Raw genomic sequence first — 24,870 nt, forward strand, 5'->3', positions numbered from 1 at the left:
TGATGGACCATCTCATCTTGGAACTGCCCTTGAGAGTTTTCAGTCCAAGGTTTATCATTAAGAAATGTTCATGAATACCATGGTATCATTCTAGACTGGATAGAGTCGTTGTTGTGGGGCCACATCTTCCTTCTGGAGACCTCAGAGATTGCTATTGGAAAGACTTATTTTTTTAAAGGTTTATTTATTTATTATGTATACAGTGTTCTGTTTGCATGTATGCCTGCAGGCCAGAAGAGGGAGCTAGATCTTATTACAGATGGTTGTGAGCCACCATGTGGTTGCTGGGAATTGAACTCAGGACCTCTAGAAGAACAGCCAGTGCTCTTAACCTCTGAGTCATCTCTCCAGCCCCAGGACTTGAACATTTTTGATATCAAGATGGAAAGTTTTGGATTTTTTCTGGATAGAGAATTTTTCAAAAGCAAGGACAAGCATGGAAAGAAATGGATCTAGAAGACAATGGTCCTTCGATTGTTGGTTTTCTTCGGTCTCACACCAGTTGGGTCTTTCAATATGAGACAGAATTTCCTAATTTTTATTTTAGCAATATGCTAGGGTTTACAGAATGAGAGAGCACATTCCAACTCCAAAACCAGTTTGATTTATAATTGAATCGGGACCACAACTTTTCTAGAATTAAAGAGATATTAGGCAGTGAGATATTACCCTGTATATATTGGTACCAATAGGTTCTTTCCTTCTGCTGTAGATGTCTGGGTATCCAAAGCCTCATGATTTATGGAAGATGGGTATTTCTGTTATCCTGTAAAGACAAAAACAAAACCCTGCCCTGACCCTTGTCTCTTCAGAGTCGTGAGAATTTTGAAAGAGACAGGGAAGCATGGAAAGTGTGCCACAGCAGCCATGGAGGTCGAGGGCAGAGGCCAACCAGGCATTTGGAGTTTGCCCCACACTGGGCACCAGAAAATGGGATAAATCCATGCAGTCTATTTGATGGTCAAAGGAATTTATTTGGAGGTTAGCTCACAACCAGAATAAAGGAGTTGGTTGAGGAATCCTAGAGGGGTGGGCCACGGTCCAACATGGTTCTCAGGAGAGCTGTGCCTTGATCCACCCCAGCATCCAAGACCACAAGGTAGCAAAGAGAAGAGAGAGCTCACGTACATGCATCCCAGGTCTTAAGGGTCCCTGGTGGACACGCCCAAGGGGCAGGTACTTAAGGACATGACAAAAACAACCACCTACTAGAAGACACAAATCATTGAAATATATGAACCTATTTGGCCCAGTCTCATTCAAACCACCAGTTAACTATTCTCCAACTTCTTAGGCACAAAGACCGTGTTTCCTAACCCTTCTTTGCAGATAGGTATGTAGTCACAAGACCAGTTTAGCTCTAGTACAGTGTGAATTGGAGTTCTGCTACTGCGTGTATTTTTTCTTTTTCTTCCTCTTCTCTCATTCCTTCTCCCTCCACTCCTCCCCTCTCCATTCACACTTCCCCACCTCCCATCCTCTTTGTATAGCCCAGGGTTAGCATAGAATTCCAATTCTTTCAGTGTTCTACCATGCCCAGTTTTCTACCAGTGCCTCCATCTTTTGTTCTGTTTCACTAACATTTCCTAATGAAGAGAATCATGGTTAGGATTCTGGGAGAGTCAGTTATTACCTTCGTAAAAAGGATTTTGCTTTTTTTGTTGCAGTTGTTTAGGCATATCTTAATGTGTCTCTCTCTTTTTGAGACAAAGTTTCTGTGTGTAACAGGCTGGTTGTCCTGGACTTAGTCTGTAGAGCAGTTGGCCTCAAACTCAGAGATCGGCCTGCCTTTGCCTCCCAAATGCTGGGATTAAAGGAGTGAGCCTGGTACCATGCCCCGCCCTCGGAAGGTCTCTTAGAGCTGTTAGGAGTCAGACTGCGTAACACAGGAAAGACCTCTTAAGCCAGCCCCGAAAGCACAGAATAATAGGTCAGATGGAAACTCCTTTGGCTTATGTCACATTGTCCTTGCTTCTCCAGTTCCACATGAAAAACAGAAGATATTTGGGGTTTGCAGTTCATTTACTCTTAAAAAAACTGTCCGACTGTCACCAAACTGCTTTCCTAAATTGATTCTTGAAGCCTTAATTCCTTGTTGAAGTTGCCATTGACTAGAAAAGCAGTCAGTGTTTTGTGTGGAGTATTTATATAGTATTCAATGGGGAGAGGGCTGAAATAATAAGTAAGATCCATTTTTTCCTTCCCGATATCCCTTTCTCCTCCTTCATTGAAATTTCCCTCTAGCTAATAAACTTAATTCATGTAGTTAAGTGTGTCTCTGGCCAGTAAAATGTCCCAGTGGGTAAAGACATCTGCTGCTAAGCTTGGTGACCTATATATAGCCGATCCCTGAAGCCCACATAGTGTTAGGAGAGTACTGACTCCTGCAACAGCCCTCTGTCCTCCATGCATATGCTGTGGTGTGTATGTGCATAAATGTCAGGCTGGAAGGTCTCATCTGCCATGGCCTGTTGGATTTGACCTACAGCTTGAACAGCTGTAATTACTTTGGGATTCAGGGAAGAATCTGAGCTTTCGAAATCTGCTTCGGAGGGACTGGTGATGGTTGAACTCTTGCTAGCATGTACAGATCCCTGGGTTCAATACCCTGTGCTGTGAAATAAAGAAATCAGCCTCTAAAACAGCATCCAAGTTCAATTAACTGTGGTGTGCCTGAGAGAATTCTTGTGGGCTCTTCTTCCCGCACTTCATTCTCCAGCCTGCATTCTGCCCTTTGCTTTCTCCGCCTTGGAGCAGCAATGTTTGTGATGCGGCTAGACGCTGTCCTCTTGATGAAGCAGTGCACTGTGATAGAAAAAGGCAACAATTCATTAAAAAATGTGTGTATTTTGAGACTTCATTATAAACATTTTGGTTGTGTGTGTGTGTGTGTGTGTGTGTGTGTGTGGTTTGTTTCAAGACAGGATCTCACTATGTAGCTCTGGCTCTCTTAGAACTATGTAGACCAGGCTAGCCTCAAACTCAGAGATCTACCTGCTTCTGCCTTTTGAGTGCTAGGATGGAATTAAAGGCGTGTACTACTACACTCAGCTTATTTATATATTTTTTAAAAAGCCCGTTAGACCCTTAAATACACTGGTTCCTAGTCCCTTTGAGAAAGGTCTTTCAGTATTTAGCAGGCTAATGCAGATGATCTTGGTGTCTAAGCTTTTCTTTCCTTTGCTGGGTGATGCTGCTCTAAGATGTATGTGGAAGACAGACTGTCTTGAAACTCCAGTGCCCCCTTACTCTTCACTCTGTTCTCTCACTGACATCTGATGACTCCACAGAGTGCTCAGTGATGCAGTCATTAAACTGGATCTTTTCAATGGCCTTTCTCAAGCTTTGCAGTGGTGCACTCTTGCTAGGAGACACAGGCCCTTACCAGGCTAGTCTTATTCCCTTCGCCTTGATATGTTCTCAGTAGACTGACTTGAAACACAACATACACATCTCACTTAAACAAACAAACAAAAAAAAATCCTTTTAGAAATGGTTTTGTTTTTTAATTGTTTTTTTTTTTGTGTGTGTGTGTGGGTGGGGTATGTATATGTGAGTACAGGTGCCTGTGAAGACCAGAGGCTTTGGATCTTCCCAGGGCTGGAGGTACAGGCAGTGAGCTGTCTGATTTGGAACCGAACACAGTCTTGCACAAGAACAGTAAGCACTCAGCGTGCTGGGCTATCTTATCTGCCTTCATACTCACAACACTCAAAATACAGCAGCTCCAACTTCTCTCATTCTTAGCCATTTTCTCCACCTGGCTCCTAACTCCAGGGAGGAGTTTTTGCTCGGCTCATATGCTTCCTCATTCCTGGATTTGTGAACTGTTCTGGCAGTGCTTATTTCTTGTTACCCACTCAGAGCCACTGTGGTCCTCTGAGCTTGCCCATTTAGATGACCCCATCCTCACCACTGACGTATTTGTAGGACATCACCCTTTTTCCTTGGTGGTTGGAATTTCTAGCTCACGTTCTTTTCTGCCCACTTTGACTACCTGCCGTCTCTGAAAACACATGCCTTAACAGTTCTTTTTTGTATATTTCAGCTGTAGCTGCCAGTAGGCGTGGTCAGACCCTAGACTGTTCTCTGGGGATTGTTAGGCCTGTGTCCTGAGCTTTGACTTTGTTTTCTAGCTTGTGGATAGTTCTACTCTTACACATTAGTAAGGTTTCCTGTTTCTGTCCTTCTCAAAGAGTTTTGTGAGCAGGAGTCTCCAGGGAAGCTTTGTTGAAGTTTGGAATCTAGAATGCAGAGTTCTCGGCCGGCTTAGAGGTTCTGCTGTGGTCAGGGAAGGAGCCTCCTTAGCCTTGTGTTTCCGCTGCTCTTACAGGTGATTGATCTTACAGGGTTCTGGGGATGTCCAGCTGCTGTCTTCCTCTGCTCCACGCTTTCTCTTGGCAGCCCCTGGAGTCACTTTGCTGGGATGTGGCCTTCTGATGGGAGTTACCTAATACTTTCTGTTTGAAATTCCAGAGTTTCCCCTTTCCTTACATTTTTTTCCTTCATGGTTCTTCTTCTCTTTTGTTTATTCTCCTCATTTTATCGTTTTCTATTGAACGTTTGGTCCCCGATTTTCAGTCAGATTCTTGTGTGCTGGATTTTCAGTTCCTGTTCTGTAAAATGGCTTTTTTGCTCACCTACCACAACGGGTAGGCACCTACCACCGAAATAAGATCAGCCTTAGGTCCCTTCGGCACACATTTCTCTGTCCTAACCTTTTTTTTTTTAAAAAAAAAAAAAAAGAAAAATGCTGGGTTGACACTTTGAGTACAGGTTTTCCCCAATATTTTAGTAGACTGACAAGTCACATGACCTTTAGATCCTAAATGTAGGTTTCTTCCAGCATTTGCAGTATTTCATAAGAAGTTTTAAGTCTCTTATGCTTTCTGTCTTGGCTTTTTAGTTTCTCTTCTGATAACTTTTCTTCTCTGTATGTTGTGAAGCTGGTCTGCTCTCTTTGCTCCGGAATCTGGGCTTCCAGGATGGAAATCTCTGGCCACACTGTTGAGCACTTGAGATTTGACTCGCTCAAATAGAAGTCACTTTACTTAACTGGAAAATATATAATCTTGGGTTTTCAAGATTTAAGATGAAATGTAAAATAGCTCAGTGGATTTTCAAGTACTGATTACATGTTGATTAGACAGGCATACTAGGTTAGGTTAAAATTTGCTAGAATTCATTTCACTCGTCCATTTACTTATTTATATTTTATTCCACAGATAGGATCCACTGTGTAGTCTTGACTAGCTTCGTGTGTTTCTATAGATATAGTTGCTATGTATTTGACTCCTTTTTTTTTTTTTAAAGATTTATTTATTATGTATACAGTATTCTTCCTGCATGCATGAAGAGGGTGCCAAATCTCATTGCAGATGGTTGTGATCCACCATATGGTTGCTGGGAGTTGAACTCAGGACTTCTGGAAGAGCAGCCAGTGCTCTTAACCTCTAAGCCACCACTCCAGCCCGTATTTGACTCCTTTAACTCCTACCACACAGTGTTGATCCAACTCTAATTTCTGCTACAGTATCTAGATTAGTGTTAGGGTTTATTAGTGTTCTTTTTTGTATATAGGGTCACATGTAGCCCAGGCTGGCCTCAAACTCACTAAGTAGCTGAGGATGATGATGAATGTTTTTTAAAAATACAAATGTATTCATTTTGTGTGTAACTGTGGGTGTGCTCCTGCCACAGTGTGCACGTGGGGGTCCGAGGACAAGTTGTGAGAGCTGGTTCTCTCCACCATGTTGCTCTTGGGGATTGAACCGGGAGTGTCAGGCTTGATGGCAAGAGCCTTTACCCATGAGCTGTCTCGTCATCCTGATCCTCCTGCCTCCACCTACACATGTGTGCTGTGGGCTTACTCCAGGACTTCATGCAAGCACCCTACCAACGCAGAGCCCCACAATCAGTTGGGTTTTTTGTTTTGTTTTGTTTTGTTTTTTAACTTACTAGTGAGACCTTGGAACACTCAGTCCTAAATGGGATGTCTTCATCAAATCATTTCCCTCAGGACCCAGGGAGCTATATGGAAGAAGAGAGTTTTTATGAGCCGGTAAGGTGGAAGAAACCAAGGAACCAAGGCCTTTAGATGCAACAGGACCGATGCACAAATGAGGTCACAGAGACTGTGGCAGTATGCACAGGTCTAAGCCAGGTGGGGTCCCAGTGCCGAGAGGAAAGTGGACATAAGTCCCCATCCCTAACTCTTAAGCTATTCTGGTTGACAGCTGCTTGCAAATGAAAAATTACCATTCTCCAAGGAGTATCAATGGAGGAACAAACCACACTTAAGGGCAGGCCCCATTCCCAGCAGAAGATGGCCAACACAAAACGATTTCAATGGGTTTTGGGAGGGTTTGTTTGTTTGTTTGTTTGATCTTACAGACCTTTTGCTTATATATGGTTTCCTATTTTGTTTTTTTATGAGCTTTTTCTGTGTGCGTCTCAGCGTCTGTATGTGTTGTGATTTCTCTTTGGTTTTTTAAAGTCCTGTTTGTTTTTTTATTTTCTGGTTTGTTTGTTTTGTTTTTATTTTGTCTTATTCTTATTACCTTTTTAGTTGTCTGTATTCTAATGAGAGAGAGAGAGAGAGAGAGAGAGGGAGGGAGGGAAGGAGGGAGGGAGGGAGGGAGGGAGGGAGAAGAAAAAGTGTGTGTGGATTTGGGTGGATGGGGAAGTGGGGAGGATCTGGGAATCAGAATATACTGTATGAATAATCTATTTTCAATGTAAAAAGTAAAAATGAAAGCTTAAAAAAAGGGAAAAAGAAAACAGGCCCAGCAATCCATGAGGTCAAACCAGTAAGCAACATTCTTTATGGTCTCTGCTTCTGTTCCGGCTTCCAGGTTCTTACCTTGAGTTCCTGCCCTGACTTCCCTGGATGAAGGACTATGATCAAGATGTATAAGCCAAATGCCCGCCCCTGCCCCTGCCCTTGCCCTCCTCCTAAAAAACCTTACTGGTTCATATATACCACTTTAAATTAAACCAGCCCCCTTGGACATTTCATTAATCCCTTGTCACAGATCCTAAGTGCTAAACTCACCTAGAGCCAGGCAGTTCTCCACAGCGCTTATCAAGTAATGTGCATATTCATACCCACATAAGTGTGGGCTTGCCAGCCAGGTGGTTAGGGTGGTGTTTGTTGTGATGTCTTTGCTGAGGTTGGTGGGCAGGGTGTTGATGTGAAGGGGCTGAGAAGCTAATTACACAGGCTGCTCATTTGAGCTGTGCTTTGCTTTGACTGCCCTCTGGCGTTGGGATTTGGAAACTCTAGCTCAGCAGTTCAGCTGTTCAAAGGAAGAGGTAGGTGGTACTTTCTCCTGTTTAGGATTCTGTTTCTTCTCTTCCCACTAAGCAATCAATAAAGATCCTTTAATTTCAGTAGAAAGTCTTTGTTCTCCTTGGAATATGCTTTCTTTAATGTCAGCTTTTCTTCCTGTCCTCAGAGATCAGTGATAGCAGGGACCCAATAGCACCAAATGGAGATTTGGTTCTCTACTGGGTCTCCGATATAGTTCTTAAGACCTGCTGAGCACACACACATCAACTGGCTGACTAGAGATGTTGGTGTGAACCTGACTTCATTATATTAGGATTCTTGAGTGCTTATTTCAGTACTGGTGCTTTATATGAGTTCATTTACTCTAGATGAATTTTAAATGCTTTTGACTTTTTCCTAGGGGAATTTAATTGTTTCTGTAGGGCAATGTATTTAGTGACTTGATTAGCTAGTACTCATTTGAACTTTAAGACAATCTGCTTGCTTGTGTAGTGGGGACTGATAATCAGTTGAGAATTATTTTCAGAAAAAGCTCTGGGTCTGATCTCTAGCACTGGGAAAGGAAAGGAAAATAAAAATCGATGCCCTTGCTTTGTGTCAGCACTTGTCTGTATAAGGTACAGTGCCTTGGCAGGCATGGTGGTGCACACCTATAATACCAGTACTGGGGAGGTGGAAGTCAGAGACTGCTGTACAGAGTAGCCTGGGCTAAGATTTAGCAAGACCTGTCTCAAAACAGTAACAACAAAAATAGAGACAAAAAGGAAAAAAATTGTTAAATTTTTAATAATTCTTACTTAATTGTATACTTAAGTTAATTTAAACTTCTTTGAGCATTCTTTTTATGGAAATTTGTTTTCATTTTTTTTTAAACTTTTTTATGTTTTATAGAGGTTTATATCTTGATTCATTTAATAAGTTGGATTTACTTTGATGTTCCTCTTGTATAAAATGTTTCTCCTCTTCCTCCCTGCCTCTTTTGATTTCTCTTTTTTCAGTGCTAGTATCAAAGCAATGCCATCCATACAAAGTGATCACTTCAGACTCAGCTGTGTCCCTGCCCTGCCTAGAATTTTATCAGTTGGCTCACTGCTGCTTTGAGTTGATACTGCTGAAGGAGGAAGTGGGTGTGCAAATATCCAAGTGTAAAATTTGTGAAGGTGGTAGGCTTCCTAACAGTCTGTGTGCTGAGGACACAAGATGCGAGAGAAAGGACTTAACAGCTAGAGACAGGCTAGATGGATCTCTTGAGCTTGTGTGGCTTTAGTTTCTTGGGTATTACCGGATTTTGGTGGCCTTGCTGGCCCCTACCCACCAGTGCCCTCCACATGCTAATGGCTATGAACAAACCTCCTAGCTACTAACTGTGGAGATGAATCAATAGTGTCTTCAGGTGGGGTTTCTCTTCTCAGAGATGCTTGAGATAAGGAGTTTTCAGATTTTAAAAAAAACTTTTACTAAACTTTGTGGGGTGAATATCCTTGGTGTGAACTCTGAAATGTGGCAGAGTAGGAAACTCTGAGCATCATGCTGATGAATATAGGTTTCAGATTTTGGAACTTTTGGGTGAGAGATATCCATTACATACTATATTTAGACTAGAATAATGGCTCTGAGCTGTTTTTCTTGGAAAATTTTGCAGTTCCTAAGTGTTTCTGGGAGTAGTAGAGACTCTGTTCTTCACATTTTAAAATAAAGTAGCTTTGTACTTAATAATCTGGCTCTACTCCAGACTGTGAAAAGTGATACATTCTAAATCATGTCTTGCTGACGTTTCACTTTGTTAACTGACTTCAACAGTTAGTCACTGCTATAAAAGGGAGCCAAGACTTAGCTTGTAATCTTTTGCCATTTGTGTATTCAGATAGAGAAAATAATTAACCTTTTTTTTCCTTCAAAGGGACATGAGAGATGGCTTTAGAAGAAAAAGTTTCTACTCTTCCCATTACTCAAGAGAACGATCTCCCCATAAAAGGGACGCTCCTTTTTTCAGAGAATCACCTGTAGGTCGGAAGGACTCCCCACACAGCAGGTCTGGCTCCAGTCTCAGCAGTAGAAGCTATTCTCCAGACCGAAGCAGGACGCACTCCTTCCATCAGTCTCAGCACAGAAGTATGTCTGCTTGTCTTTATTTTCTCTCAAGTGTTTTCAAAACTTTGCCTTTTAGTCTCCTGATGGGAGTGTACTGAATCAGACTGATTCAGAGGTGCAGGGCGAGGTATTTTTTTCTTGAGTAATTTCAAACACTCAGAAACTTAACAGAATAGTATAGTAAGTACATGCACATACCTTCTTTGTATAAAATTAGAGTCTGCATGACAATTCATGTTTGAATTCATCAATGTGTAAAAGAGATCCTTGTTATCAAGTCCAAAAGTCAACACGCTCCCATACTTCCTATTATGGCTTTTAATTAACAACAGCCTTTCCTTCTTCTCTCACTCATGGCCTCACGTTGTCTTTCTTGGTGGATGTTGTTGGATTCTTGTTTTCAGCAAATATTTATAAGTTGTCTATTATTTACAAAACTACTGTTTATTTGCAAAGAAATGAAGCTTCACAGAAAACATCTTTTTGCATACAGGTGTGTGAGTGGTGACTGAAGAGGTAGGAATATCATTTGAGAACTCGGTGGATAAGAGCTATTTATGTACAAGTTCTGATCCTCAGAATCTGTAAAAAAGACAAGTAGTGCCAGCCTCTCCACTCCTAGACTAAGGGAAGCTTGTAGATGGGCTAGCCTGTTATATACAGTGGTAAGCACTGCGAGAGGTATCTCTTACAAGGTAGAAAGCAAGGACCAACACCCATGGTTGTCCTCTGAATTCCATGTGTGTCATGACACATCCATGCCTATGTTCACACACATGAACACACATACACACAGAAAAAAATAAATTTTGTTTTTTAAATTAATTCATTTAACGTGTATAGGTGTGTTGTCTGCTCCTATTGGCCCGTGCACCAGACGTACTGTGTTGCAGGGAGATTGCAACAGGAAAAGCCCTTGCTATGAACAAAGCAGCGTGGTGGCTATCGCTGTGTGTTCCTGTTCCACATTGGACACGAGATAAAATGGCTTCTTTTATTGTTTCATTAATGAAAAATGGGCGGGAGTCAGATATTCAGGTAAAATCTGATAGATTCGAGGAGCGATGGAGTAACCATCAGCAACCTCTACCCTGCATGCTTCCCCGCTCAAAAAGTCCACACCTCTCCTTGGCCCTCCTTAGTTCTCTTGTGTGTCTGCCAGAAAACTCGGTGGTCCACTCCGGCCAGCTGAATGTGGACCCCACCCTCCAAAAAGGCCTGAGTCCTTTGGTGCTCTGGAGCAACAACACAAACAAATCTCCCCCAATAATACTGCGTGTATGTCTGTGTGTGCCTGGTGTCCCAGAAGGCCAGAAGAGGGCACTGGTGTCCTTAGAATCAGAAATCATTGTAAGCCACCATATGCACGCTGAGAATTGAGCTGGGGTCCTCCAAAAGAGTGGCAAGCACTCTAAACTACTGAACCATCGCTCCTGCCCCAGAAAAAAGGGATTTTTAATAAGTATGTCCTTTGAAAAATTAAAACAAACAGCAGTGTGCACATGTGTGATTGCTTAAGAAACTTCTGGAAACTGGGAGTTGTGTTGTAAAGGTTAGTGTCAGTGTGCATTTATTAATTTATTTTCCCTCTGACCCCCAACTTAGGCAGCCACCCCACCCCAAAAAGCTTTCAAGATAGTAGACTCTACTAAATGCTACCATGAATAGAGATATATTTAAAAAGCCACACATCTTTCTTTTTTTTTTTTTTTTTTGGTTTTTCGAGACAGGGTTTCTCTGTGTAGCTTTGCACCTCTCCTGGAACTCACTTGGTAGCCCAGGCTGGCCTCGAACTCACAGAGATCCACCTGGCTCTGCCTCCCGAGTGCTGGGATTAAAGGCGTGCACCACCACCGCCCGGTGCCACACATCTTTCAACTCCCTCCACCCCTTTCAGATGTGTGTAGCCTAAATGTATTTGTCTAAAGAGTAATAAAACATAAAATAGTAATGGAAACTTAGGCTTTTACTTGATAGCACCCAGTAAAGCTGTTAAAAGGTAGCTACTGGATGGCAGGTGAGCCCTGCTTTTTGTTTGAAGAAACAAATTTCTCCTTGGGGTTTTGAGACAGGATTTAGCTATTATCCCAGGCTGTCATTGAACTCACTGTGCATCCCAGGATGGCTTTGAGCTTCCAGTTGTCCTCCTGTCCCAGCCTCCCTAGAGCCACTAGACCTGACTTAAAGCAGAGTTTGCTGGGGAAGCATTTTCCTGTCTCCACTTTGGGCTTCACAGGCTGAGACTGTAGAATTTGAAAAGAAGCTTGTGTGAGCCACCCTGTGGTGTTGGTCAGGATCTCAGGAGTGTCCCATCCTTAGCATCTGCAGTGATAAGCAGTAACAAAGAACACAGTGTGGGGTAAATAAAGCAAGCAGAGCATAGGCATTTAGTTTTTTTGGATGTGTGTGGGGAAGGTGCACACATATCTTGACACATGTGTAGAGATCAAAAAAGAACTTTGAAAAAATCTTTTCTCCTTTCATCATGTGGATTTTGGGGGACTGAGCTTAACATCATAAGGAAGGCATGACTGAAAGTGCCTTTACTCACTGAACCACCTCCCTGACCTCATGCCTGGCTGTTTGACAAGGGTACTAGGGCTCAAATGCAGGTCCTTAAACTTATGAGGTAAGTGCTTTTCTGATGGCGCCATCTTTTCCCAGACTTCAGGTTCTTTTATTGTTAGTAGTAGTGTATTTTTTATTTGCTCTGTGTATGTATATGTTTGTGTGCGTACATATCACAGTGTACAGATGGATGTCAGAGTGCAACTTGGGGAGAGTCAATTCTCTCCTTCCACTGTGTGAGTCCTGTGTAATTGGACTCAGGTTGTCAGGATTGGCAAGGTTTGTAATTACAAGCCACTGGATGATTTTTCTCTCGTTCTGTTTGTTTGCTTTGGGAGAGGGTCTCATATAGGCCGAGTTGATATCAACCTTGCTGAAAGAGCCTGGATTCCTTATCCTCCTAGCTCTACCTTCTGAGTTCTGGGACTTCAGGAGTGTTCCACAAACTCAGATCTGCAGATGGACGTCAGTGTTTTGAAGTTTTGTCAGACTCCTAGTGGTATTGATCTTAATGCAGCTGTGAGCTCATCATTTTCAGTCTTTTTGGTTGTCCATGTTTAAATGCTAACACTGCAGGATGGCCTGATTTGCCTCATTTTCTTACTCTTTATCTTTTATAATTTGTTTAGTGTTAAACGTGACACTAGAACCGTCAAGTTCAGTCTCATGCCCATTCTTCAAAGTCTTTGTTTTTTTTTTTTTTAAATCAGTGTATGTTAACTATACAAAAACATTTGTATTCATGTCAATAACACACTCTGATCATACTTTTCTCTGCCCGCTTTGTCTTCCATCTTGTGAACCCCTGGTTCTTCCCAAACAGTATCCTTTCCACTTTCATACCTTGCAATCTATATTCCACAGATAAGAGAAAATATACAATTTTTGTCCTTCTGAATCTGGTTATTTGACTCATTAAAATCTGGCTTGTAATTATTTCACAAAATTCCTTGTCCTCTGTGAAGTGCCTTAGCATTTCCATGTTAAAGCTTCCACTGGTGTGACCCAGTATGGTACCTCTGTTGTGCTGTTTGTTTCTTGAATTAAAATATATCTGACATGTGCTTGCCTGTTAAGCACTGCACTGAGTTACAGTAGTTTGCAAGATATAACCCATAGCTTCATCATCTCTAATGATGCTTCTGGTTTTGACTTTCTGAAGTCTCCTTTGTTCTCTTGTGATTTGTCAAGAAGGAGCAATGGTTGTTAAAGTGGGTGACTCTGGTTACATTTATCTTTGCTGTGAGCAGGAAATCCTATCTCAGGAAGAAAGTGTTGTTTGAAGGAGGAGTATGTTAGATGTATCCTTAGCTATTGTATGCAAAGGGTCACCAAATGCCATCAGATTCTTACAGGACTTAATATTTTTTCAATGCATTTAAGTTGTGTCCACAGCTTTTAGTTTCACTAACAGTGCCAAACACTTTATATCGGGTGTGTAGATCCAATGGAAGTGCTCCTTGGCTTCCAATGACACCAATTTCAATTACAGGCTGAATGTGTCTTTAAGATGGTAATGCATTTAATACACCTCACCTGCCGAGCTGCATAGCTTAGAAACACATAGAAATACACAGGTCCTCGTGAGCAGCATGGCTGATTGCATGCTATGGCTCCCTGCTCCTGATAGCATCCGGTCTGTCATACAGCATGTCCCTTAGTTTAATTTTTGTGATAAAATACCCTGATGAAAAGCAACATAGAGGGACGGGGGCTTATTTTAGCACACAGTTTGAGGTTTCAGTCCATCACTTAGGGAAGTCAAGGTGGCAGGGACTGGAAGCAGCCAGTCAAATTGTGTTTGTTTGCACGTCAAGGAGCAAAGCCATCAACTGTTCCCGCGCCCCTATCCATGCTGGAGTTTTGGAGGCTTGATCTTGTGCAGGTCTTGTGTGTCGGGCCCTGTCATGCCTGGGAACATGTTTTGCAGCAATCTTCCAGAACCTCTGGCTCAGGTGGACACATGGGGAGTACCTGATTGGTCTGGTGCACACACTGCAGGTCGCCTTTTGTCTTGTAGGAAGGTTTAAAGATAGACCCATTCACCTGGGTTAATATAAGGAGGTTATCCTGAAAATGTGAGTCAGTAACAGTGTCTGTCCCAGGGATGTAACTCGCTGAGCCAGTCAGTAAGCCTCTGGACCTAGTATGAGGACTTTCCCAGGAAGGGCTTACTGTAAAGAGTCTGAGATGCCTTCTAGATATGAGTAATGCTAGATTGTAAAGATGCAAATTGGGAAAAGAGTGGGCCAATAATGTTCTTGAGTGGAATCATAGTGGGCAGTCTCTAATAATTAAATTAGATCTCTTCCTTCCTGGGAGATGAAAAGCATGAGTCTGCATGGAGATCATACTTAATTTTGAGGAGGGCACACCCATTCCCTATCTGATATTAGAAATGAAAGCTGGTGATTATTAAAAATGTGTTTGCCAGAAACTACACGTTTCCTTTTGCTAGACAGACTATAAAAGGGAGAGGAGATTGGATATGTCACAAATTCTGAAGAATTGCTTGCTAATGAAAAGAGGCTGGACTAGAAATTGGAGGACTTTGATCCCAACTGTTTGGCCTGATAAAAACTTAAGAAGCTTCCACTGGGAGGTTAGAGGGGGTGATGCTTGATTTGATTTGATGAGGTGTGTGTGCAGCCATTCTTCTGGGGTTGCTATGAAGCTCTGATCTTAAAGCCTGTTGAGTCTTCTGAGGGATGTTTTGAGGATGAGAGAGAATGAAGATTGTGGATAGTTAGAGCCCAGAAGCCTTGGGATCTCACTGGAGAAATGCTCCAGCCAGAGTTACTCAGTTGCTCTTGAGGGCCACTTCCTCCTGCTACCACAAACAGCCAATCAAGAGATGCTAAGGGAGGCATGAGATGCGCTCCCCAGCTAGTTCACCAAAGTATTCTGCTAGGTGACAGACGTCAAGGAGAAAGGGTATTTTATCAGACCAGAGTTGATAGAGGAGCTGTAGTAAAGAGTGGGCAGGAGCACAGTGGTTGTGCAAGAGGAGAAGCATTCTATAGTGCTGAAGAGAAGCTACCTGGCCTTGCCTTCTGGGCCATAAGAAGTTGGCAGGTGCAAGAACCTGTTATTATGGAGGGGCCTCTGTTACAAGACAGGCCATTTGGGGAGGAGAAACTCAGGAATTATTAGGAATTTCATAATAGTTTGCTGCATTGGGCACCAAACAGCTAGGATCTGATTGTTAGGTAATGGGAGATTCTGCTTTTTATTTGGGACCCTTTATTTTTGGTCTTTTTGTCTCTATAAGAATCTTAACAGTCAAGCCAGGCCATGGTGGCGCACTTGGAGGCAGAGGCAGGAAGGTGTTTGAGGCCAGACTGGTCTGCAAAGTGAGTTCTAGGACAGCTAGGACTGTTACACAGAGTAACCCTGTCTCGAAGATATATTAAAAAAAAAGAACCTAGCATTCTTTTGAGATTCTAAATATAGCATAATGAAGGGCTCAGCCAGGATGGTAGCCATAAATTTGTGTCTGAGGAAAATCCACGTATGAGAAACATTGTAAAGAGAATCAGTAAGTTTTAGTTACTGCAATATTAGAGTATTGGTAAATCTGTTATTGAGAACAAGACAGAAAACTTTCTTGGAATTATGTTTTATTTCTAATGGTGACTTACCTTATAGTATACTGACTGACACCTGCCCTCCCCACCTGATAAGTGATCCTGCACCACATCTTTGAATGTGAACCTTATTATGTGAACAAACATTGCTACTTGTGCACATAATATTTTTATATACCCTCTCATGTTATCTTTGACTGGTTCTTCTCACACTTCCACTTAGCTGAACTTGATAGGAATCTTTTCCATCTTTATTCTCTGCTAATTTATAATTGAGGAACAAACTGACAGGAGACAGGTCAGTACTGAGACCTGCAGGAAGACATGCAATTTATTGTATTTCTACACAGAAAAACACATGAAGGGCCAGATAATTGAACTTACAGGATTTCTGAATGCAGGTTACTGGTTTCTGGTGGGGAGATGTAAGCAAGCTGTGGGTGTTTGAATGATTGGGCATGTGGAAAAGAAAGCTTTTCTTATTACACACACAGTCGTGGGTGAGCTCTGAGTTGCTCTCAGAATAGGTGAGAGCCCTATGTGTGTCTGGTTGGGATGCTAAACTCTAGTTACCTTTCCTGTGGTAAGGTATTTTTACTAGACCCATTTTTAGGTCATACAAAGCCTCTTTTTGCATCTGTTTATTAGTCTAGATGACTATACATTTCTTCTGTAAAAAGCTGATTTGTAGGAACCCTCAGGTGTCTGTTAGTTCTCTGAGTGACCACTGCAGTATGCAGAATGGTTGGTTCTTTCCTGTTCTGCTTTGGTTTTCCTCAGTTAGGGCTGCTCGGGCAGCTCAGCTTGAAGTGGGGTGGAGGTGTTGAGGGTCACCAGCAAGTCCTCAGAAGTAGCTCTTGTCTTTGCCCTGCTTCTGGGGTCTGACCTTGCTCCTCCAGGGCCAGAGGTGCTGGTGTTAACTCCTCCCTGCCACCTTTCCCTAGAGTCTGCACGTGTTGGTTCGTCCTACAAACGACAGAATGAAGCAAATCCAGGAAGAGGTGAGTTTGGAAGTAGGTTTTGAACTGGAATTTTGAAGGGGTGGGAGGTTTGATTTGAGAACTTATTGAAATGGCGAAGTATCTTACTATCACCAGAGTAGGATAGCAATACTGCCAGCTAGTTGGTTGTGTGGGCCAGACATTCCTAGTCAGGAGTGGCCACCACAGGAGCAGAGAGACTAGAGTAACGAGTCTGTTGGCAGTGGGAGCTCGAGATTTCTACGTATTTTGCAGTGTTTGCTGTTGTCTTTGTTTATGTCTTTGCCTCTTGCTTCTTGCTTGTCCACTCATTTATGAAGCAGGTATAAATGAGTGTTTGTGAGAAACCATTTCTGTGCCGTCAGCAATCCTTTGCTTCTGCATACTGAGATTGGTTGATGTCTGCTTACGTTAACCCCCGAGCATCTGAAATCAGGACAACTTGTAAGGCTACACTTGGGGTCGTACCTGGCTTTGCTACAGTGGCGGTGTCCTGTTTGTGAAGCAGAGTCTGAGGATGACAGCTGTAGAGTTGTCATCTTTTCTGTGTGGTATGTTGTTGCTCTTGTTTTCCTGTGTTCTAGCTAGTGCATGCTAAAATTGAATATGTAATCGGCACCAGGATTTTGCTCTGGCCTTCCCTGGGCTCCCTATCCCTGTGATCTTGAAAGCAGTTGAGACAGAATGTAATAAGTATATTAGATAATAGGTGGAGTTTATTACAGAATGGAAAGGAGCACACTTGAAGGGTGAGAATGGCTAGTGGCCAGAGGGGTCAGTTCCCCATCTATAGTTAAACATCTTTCTACTGTTGCAAAGGTCTCTGGGAGAGATAGTGTGCCCAGAAGGGTGTTTTCCTGCACAAGTGATTGACACGCCCATTTGGATTAGCTTTTAAGGAAGACGTATACAAAGGGTATACGTCTATCTCCCTTAGCTCCACAGTAGTTTTCAGACCGAGTAGATGGCCAGAATGTCAGACTCCATTCAGAGCCAGAGAAATGACTCAGATTCCATTTGTCAAGTCAGAGTTTTGCTGTTTTAGGTCTTAGTTTTACAGTGTGCTGTGTTTGAGGGAGAGGGCCTCCCCAATGACTGACTTCATATACAACTAGCTACCTAACATAATTACGCCTTTAGCCTGTGCTGCGCTGGTTCACAATACGGTAGAGAAGACTTTGTAACTTAAGTGTAAAAAAATAAGTTGGCTTTCTATTTGATTTTGAGTTCTTAAGTTCTCAGGCTGTATAGATCAGAGCTACTAAAAAGTCATGATACTCGTTCCTCTAGGACAGTGGTTATCGACTTTCCTCATGCTGCAACCCTTTACTACAGTTCCTCATGTTGTGGTGACCCCCGACCATAAAAGCATTTTGTTGCTACTTCATAACTATAATTTTGATGCTGTTATGAATCCTAGTGTAAATATGATGTGCAGGATATCTGATATGTGACTCCCTAAGGGGGTTGCAACTCACAGGTTGAGAACCACTGCTCTAGGAGATTTGGGCAGTAGAGTAGACTTTACAATGCAGTATATAATTTGTCACATGAATTGGGAATATAGTAAGGAATGACTGAATTATGTTCTTGGCTATTGGAGGATGTCATAACGATTATATTGTGGTTGTTGGTTTTTTTCTTTCCCCAAGTAATTTATTTATTTTGAAAATAGGGTCTCACTATTTAGCCTTGGGTGGCCTGGAACTTATGGTACCATAACAGTCGAGGTTTTGTCTTTTATAAAAACCTGTTGAAACTTCAGAATTGGAAATCTAAACTTGCAGCAGGGGTTTCGCACTCAGCCTCAGCATTACTGAAACCAGATGATTCTCTTAAGGATGATGAGTGGGGCTATCCCCCATAGAAGAATCTCGTATCATCTTAGGTCTGCTGTTGTATATGGTATTCTCTCATGTAAAACAATCAGAATATCTTTACACGTTGCCCAGTGCCAGGGTGGAAGGACAAACTGTTGCTGGCGGAGAGCCACTGGTCACAGAGTGGCTTCTTGTCCTCAGGACCTGGGGAAGAGGTGTTTAATACCAAGGTGGTTAGAAGCCTGAGTCTCCAGAGCTTGCTTAGCTGTGGCAGGAGCTCCAAGTTTGTGGAGCCTCTGATTAAAGCTGGCTTTGCTGCCCTCTGCAGGTGACTTGGTGTCTGCTTCTGCTCCTGCCTGCTCTCCAGCTCTCCTTTCTAGGCTTTGGCAGCATTTGTGTGGCCACTTTCTAAAGCAGCTTTGAACTAGTGATATCCTTAGTTTTCCCAGAACTCAGGACTACACAGTGATTGTATGTTGAAAGCTATTAGTAAGATGTTTTTAAAATCAGGAACAACTTACTTTTAATAATTTTTATAAACTGATATTAAAACAGTTTAAATAATAAATTATCTAACTAAAAACCAAATTCAATTAAATAAATTTTTAGTTGTTGAACCTGCTAATGTAATAATGTCCATATATTTTCTCGCTTATGTTTCTATTAAAAATGGTTGGGTGCAACATTATGTATCTGAAATAATTAATGGTGATAACTTTATCTTATAGAGGTCTATTTTAAACAAAAACAGTTGTTAACATCATTTATGCCAGGCTCTGGATCAGTGCTCTGAATTAATAGATTTCTAAATTCTTTTAAATAGTGTGAATGTTTTAGGAGTACCTGCTAAACTTCCTGTGTGTATTACTCTTTGGGCTGCCTCTTAACTGGTTGCTCTGTGGTATCTATATAGTAACTGTAATAACATTCATTGTGTCTATATTATGATATGTTAAAGATTCTCAGCAACAGAAACCATCATGATTTATACATTACCCAGTGCCAGAGTAGGAAAGACAAAACTGTCCTTGGCGGAGAGCCGCTGGTCACAGAGTGTCTTCCTGTCCTCAGGACCTGGGGAAGAGGTGTTATTTAATACCACCTGAGGTGGTTGGAAGCCTGAGTCTCTAGAGCCGAGGCAGGGAAGTTTGTGGAGCCTCTAATTCAAGTGTGTTTGCCCTTTTCAGCACTTCTGTGATTACACTTACCTGTTGACATTGGTACGGCCTAGACTGCCATAGATGATATTATTTCATTCTACATTACTTGAATGTTTTGTGGTGGTACTAAGAGAGGTAGATTTAGATGTTAATATAGTAATGTGGTGAGAACTTTCAATTTTAAAGTACATATATGACTTTCCTTATTAGTTGGAAACACATAAGCTAGAAAATGGCATCTTGTGTTGTTTCTTGTCCTACAATCTTTCTTGCTGTTGTTATGTAGGTAAAGAGAGATCCATCCAGTCTTTGAAAACATCAAGAGATACTTCACCCTCAAGTTCTTCAGCAGTTTCTTCATCCAAGGTTTGTTACTTTTCTAAAGTTAGGTAGAACTACAATATAAAGATGATGGGTTGCCCAGCACAAACAGTATCATGTGTACCCATGGTGCTTAACAGACCCATTTGAAAGCTTGAATTTGAAGTCATCACAACTTCAAAATATTAGAGGCCCAAATAAATGATCATTTTTTTCTCATTAATATTGTTCCATAGTTTTTTGCCAAGGTTAGTGTTTGCTGCTGTAGCCTTTGCTCATCTTCATCATACTCAAACGGGAATGCATATTTAGATGGGGTGTGCATTCATAAGATTTGCTTTTATTTGGGGGCATTGAGGGCATAGGCAGAAGCTTAACATGTGTTTAAAACCACTCAATTCCTGATATGCTGTATGTCCTTTTACTTAACCCATACAGAAACTGTGTAGCTAGGTTTAAATCTCAATTCTATAATAGACTGACGTTTCAGAAGCAAATAATTTCCTCCAAGTGGTAGCTGCTCCTCACATAGCATTCTTTATTCTTACTTCCTCGAATCTCAGAATGCGTTGACAAGATGGAACCCATGTTTCTTCACTTAGTTACCGTTGTCAGCCCCTTACCCTTCCCCATGCTCATAACTTGGTACAGATACTCTTTACTTTTTGTCTTGACTTTTTAGCAGAAGTAGTTACCACCTGTCAGTCTGCTATTGGTCTGCAGGGACAGTAGTTTCTCTGCCTGAGAGGAAAAAGTGACCTTTCTGGGACAAATCTTATCATTGGAGGGCTCTTACAGATCTTGGGATTCTGAAATGTCGGGTTGTTTTTTGCTGTGTTTGTGGCATGGGTGGACTTGAGGTTCTTGCCCTTGCAGATGTTTGACGAATAGAGTTTTCCAGCTCTTTGAAAATTGGTATGGTCTTGGTGACCCTCCTTCAACTTCCTAGTTCTTAGATTGCCTTCTCAGCTCAGGGCTTCTTCCTGCAAGTAGTATGGCTTTGGGAGTATAGTTTTTCAGAGTTTGTTTTTAACCATTAGAAAGTAGTTCCATGTGACAGCTTATCAAGTGCACACACTCCGTAACAGATGGATGGACAGACAGAAAGGTTCCTGTGGTAGGATTTCTTTACATTTTACAGGAACTCCTAAGTCATTAGCTTGGATTGGCTCTATAACTCTCTTGAAGGCATAAACCTCTCATAAAATTAAATATACATATTTTCTTGGATATGTTTTTGTTTTCTTTTAAATTTTTTTTTATATTTCTACTGATATACTGTCTTACGATACTGTTTTAACCATCTGAGCTGGGTAGACATCTTATACCCATGATCCTAGCACTCAAAAGCTGAGACAAAGGGATTGCATAAGCATGAACTAACCTTGGCTACAGATTGAGACTCTGCCTTCAAACAAACAAACGAAAGAGCCAAGGGATAAAAACACAACCTTCTGGATAGGTAGAGAATGGAAATGAGGAATTTAAGTTTCTTTAGAAAAAAAGCTGAATGGAGTGGCTTTGGAATATACCTGGGGTAAGTTTCAAGTTTTCTCTCTTGGTCTTCTGAAGGCTTGATAGTTTCAGTCTGTGATGTGAGCTGACACTAGAGAGATCTGTGGAAAATGACTCTAAGAATCTGTATTCTGTGCATGGGAGCCATACATAAAGCATCAGCCCCTGCTTGATACTGTGTCCTGCATTGTGCAAAGGCAGGGAAGGTTAGGGTTGACTTTGGGTGGCTGCCTTCTTTCATTTTTGCTTTTTTAAAAGATTATTTGTAATTACGCATATGTGTGGGTATGTGCATGTGAGTGCTAGTGCCAGAGATCAGAGGCTTCGAAGCTAGAGTTACAGGTGATTATGTGCCAATCGCATGGGTGCTGAGAACCAAATTCATTTCCTCTGTAAGAGTAGTATGCACTCTTGGCCATTTTAGCCATCTCTCTAGCCCTCAAAACTGTATTATGCAGACCAGTTTTCCCAGCTGGAGATCTCTGAAGATCACTGGTGGCCTCTCTAGGCCAACTGTTTGTCCTGTGATAAGCTTTCCTAGGCAGTTATGGGTATCTTAGAGAAAAGGCCTCTTTTTTACAGTCTTTGCTCACTTTTGTTGATTTCTTATTATAAAACGACAGGCAGCTTTTTGGAGCCATTCCTGGGATTACAGAGACCTGCAGTTTCTCTGAATAATTAAGTCAAAATAGTCAAGTATATTTGAGGAAAATATTTTTCTCTCACAATGCTGTGTATACACACACACATATGATAAATACAACCCATGGCCAGCCTGTCCTATCATTCTGTTTCTTGTTTTTCTAATTCGAGGTGATGAGGCTTGCCTTCGTCCCTTTTGAGGAGTTCTATCAGGTTGTTCTTTGGTTGTAATTTATTCATGGCAGTGCACCAGGACTGCCGAGGTGGTTTTTGTTTTTGTTTTTGTTTGTTTTCACTGGGACTGTATTTTAGGCAAGGTTCTCTGGAGTAGTGCATAGAACTAGTGCAGTGTGAACATAGAAAAGGGTAAGCAAGCTCTCGGTTTAAACAATAGGGGCTGGGTAGTCTGACTGGCAGCACACTGGAGAGGCTGAGGACCTGAGCTGCTTAGTCCACTAGACTGGATGCCTCAGTAGTCCCAGACCAGTGCTAAGGCCTGAAAGAGTGCTGGAGATTTGCTGGAAGGCCAGAGAGGCTGGGCTCAGATGTCTGGAGGACAGCAGTATATCCTTTTCCTTGGACCTCTCATGTCTACCTGTTCAAGGCCCCATGAGCACAAGCCTTCCCCACCTCAGTCAGTCCTTACTGAAAGCAGCTTTATGGACCCAACAGAGGCATATTTCTTAGTTGATGCCATATCCATTCAAGCTGGAAATCAAGATTCATCATCATAAACTGATTTTGTGGTCAATGACACACACACACTCTTAGAGTTAGGGGCGACGGGGTCTAGTTGGTAAACATGGTTCTAGGAAGTAGGATGGAGTCAGAGGGCCACTGTGAAGGTTCTAAGGAAAGGCTTTATAATCTGTCCTGTGCTGCTTCCCATATTCATCCACAGCATAGGCCCTCATTCATCCACAAAAGATCTTTCCTTTGTCTTTGCTTCCTCCATGAACTCACTCATCTCTTTCAAATTTGTCTCGCTATAATAGATTGATGGCAGTAAATATGGAAAAGAAAAAGTACCAGACATTATTGTAGATACGTTCTAGGCCTGTTATCTTTCTTCTCACAACTGCTTTGTAAAAGGAAATAAGTTCCATCTAACAGGTGATTAAACCACACTGCATGCCAAGATCTGCCTTGATTATATTGTACTTGGTTAGAGAAAGTAATATTATGGCAAAAAAATGAAATTTAAGTCTTTAAACTCTGGTGCAATGAGTCTGACTTATTATAAAGATGACATAGTTGGGCCTTTCTCATGCATTAAGAACTTACGGTAGGGGTGGAGAGGTGGCTCAGCAGTTAAGGCTGCTCTTCTAGAGGACCAGGGCTTGATTCCTTCTACCTGCGTGGTGGGTGGTTCACAATCCTCAGGAAATCCTTGTTGTGGCCTCAGGGAGCAGCAGGATCACATGTGAAGCACAGACATATAGGCAGGCAAAAACACCCACACACAGTAAAATGAATGAATGGATAAATAAATAAATCTTTTAAAGAAGGACTTACTGTAAGAGAATTTAACCATTGTTTTATTTCATTGGAACATAATTAAAGATAAAATGTAATCAGTATGATATTGTTTGTATCCTGCATACAATTTGTGTATGTTTGTCATGTTTTTTTGCATTGGTCCTTTAGATGAGGTCTTGAAGTTTTATATAAATAAAGTTGTGAGTGATGTGTAGTCCATGTGTCTGTCTTAAAGGAATTCTGGGCTGAGTTTTGTGTGTCTGTGTAGCTGTGGCTGGCCTGACACTTGTTGTCCTGCCTCAGCCTTCCTTGTGCTGGGCTGAATACACGTGTTACTTTGCCTGGCTCTCTGCTGAATGTTTTTGAAGGACTGGAAAGGGGAGAGACCTACTCTCAGTACTTTGTGCTTCTTGATGTTAGAGGCTTTTAAGACTGCTAACAGCGATGTCTCTTTATTTCTGTTAGATGTTAGACAAACCCAGCCGGCTAACTGAGAAGGAGCTTGCTGAGGCGGCAAGCAAGTGGGCTAGTGAAAAGCCAGAGAAATCAGATGAAAGTAACTTGGCTGAGATTTCCGAGTTTGAGGTATGATTTAATTTCATCTTTTTGTTTCACACCTGAACGTTTTGTCTGGATTTTAAACTGGATGGAAGTCCTGTGTGGTACCATACACCTGTAATCATTTCCTGCACAAAGTAGGAGTGTGAAAAGTGTATTTTGGGGTGATTTTAAAGGAAGTTTTTTTTTTTTTCTTTCCATTTTGCTTTGCTCCTCCCAGCCCTTTGCAGCCTGGGGATCAAACCTAGGGCCTGTCTGTAGTTTGTTTTTGTTTTCCTCTGTGGGGGCCCACCACCCAGCTCTCAAATAAATACAACGAGAACTATTCTTAGTTATGAATGCTTGGCTTAGCTTGACTTATTTCTAGCCAACTTTTCTAACTTAAATTATCCTGTTTCTCTTTAAGTTTTGCCTCTGGGCTTTTTACCTTTCTTTATTCTATATATCTTTCTTTTTCTTACTCTAGTGTTAGAAGTAAAGTAAAATGGTGACTGGCTGGCTGGTCCCTGGAATCCTCTTCTCCTCCTCTCTCTAGATTTCTCCTCCTATATGTTTTCTCTGCCTGACTGTCCGCCTATCCCTCTCCTGCCTTCCTATTGGTCGTTCAGCTCTTTATTAGACGAGTCAGGTGTTTTAGGCAGGCAAAGTAACATAGCTTTACAGAGTTAAACAAATGCAACACACCATTGCATTGTTAAATATTCCACAGAGTAAATAAATTAACACATCTTAAACTGATATTCCACAACACCAGTCTGTCTTTTGTATCTCTAATCCTCATGGAAGGTTTTATTATACATGAGATTAAATGTGTGTAACTATAGTATACTAACCCATATCTTCATGCATGATAAACGA

The 24,870-nt window shown here is 41.7% G+C and overlaps 1 protein-coding gene across 10 annotated transcripts in view; it reads left to right on the forward strand.

The window, feature by feature from the left end:
• The window catches only part of Pphln1 (periphilin 1), a 109,659-nt gene that overhangs the window by 43,497 nt on the left and 41,292 nt on the right, over positions 1–24,870 (forward strand). For 7 of the 10 annotated variants that reach the window (XM_052748725.1, XM_052748723.1, XM_052748718.1 and 4 more), the window contains 4 exons: positions 9,192–9,403; positions 16,482–16,538; positions 19,784–19,863; positions 23,920–24,039. In XM_052748725.1, the coding sequence (XP_052604685.1) occupies positions 9,192–9,403; positions 16,482–16,538; positions 19,784–19,863; positions 23,920–24,039 (469 nt within the window). The remainder of the gene's footprint in view (positions 1–9,191; positions 9,404–16,481; positions 16,539–19,783; positions 19,864–23,919; positions 24,040–24,870) is intronic. The other 3 variants (XM_052748716.1, XM_052748722.1, XM_052748720.1) reach the window with 2 other exon arrangements.

This window comes from Peromyscus californicus, unplaced genomic scaffold, assembly GCF_007827085.1.
Source record: "Peromyscus californicus insignis strain IS unplaced genomic scaffold, ASM782708v3 Scaffold_20__1_contigs__length_68692818, whole genome shotgun sequence".
Taxonomy (NCBI): Eukaryota; Metazoa; Chordata; class Mammalia; order Rodentia; family Cricetidae; genus Peromyscus; species Peromyscus californicus.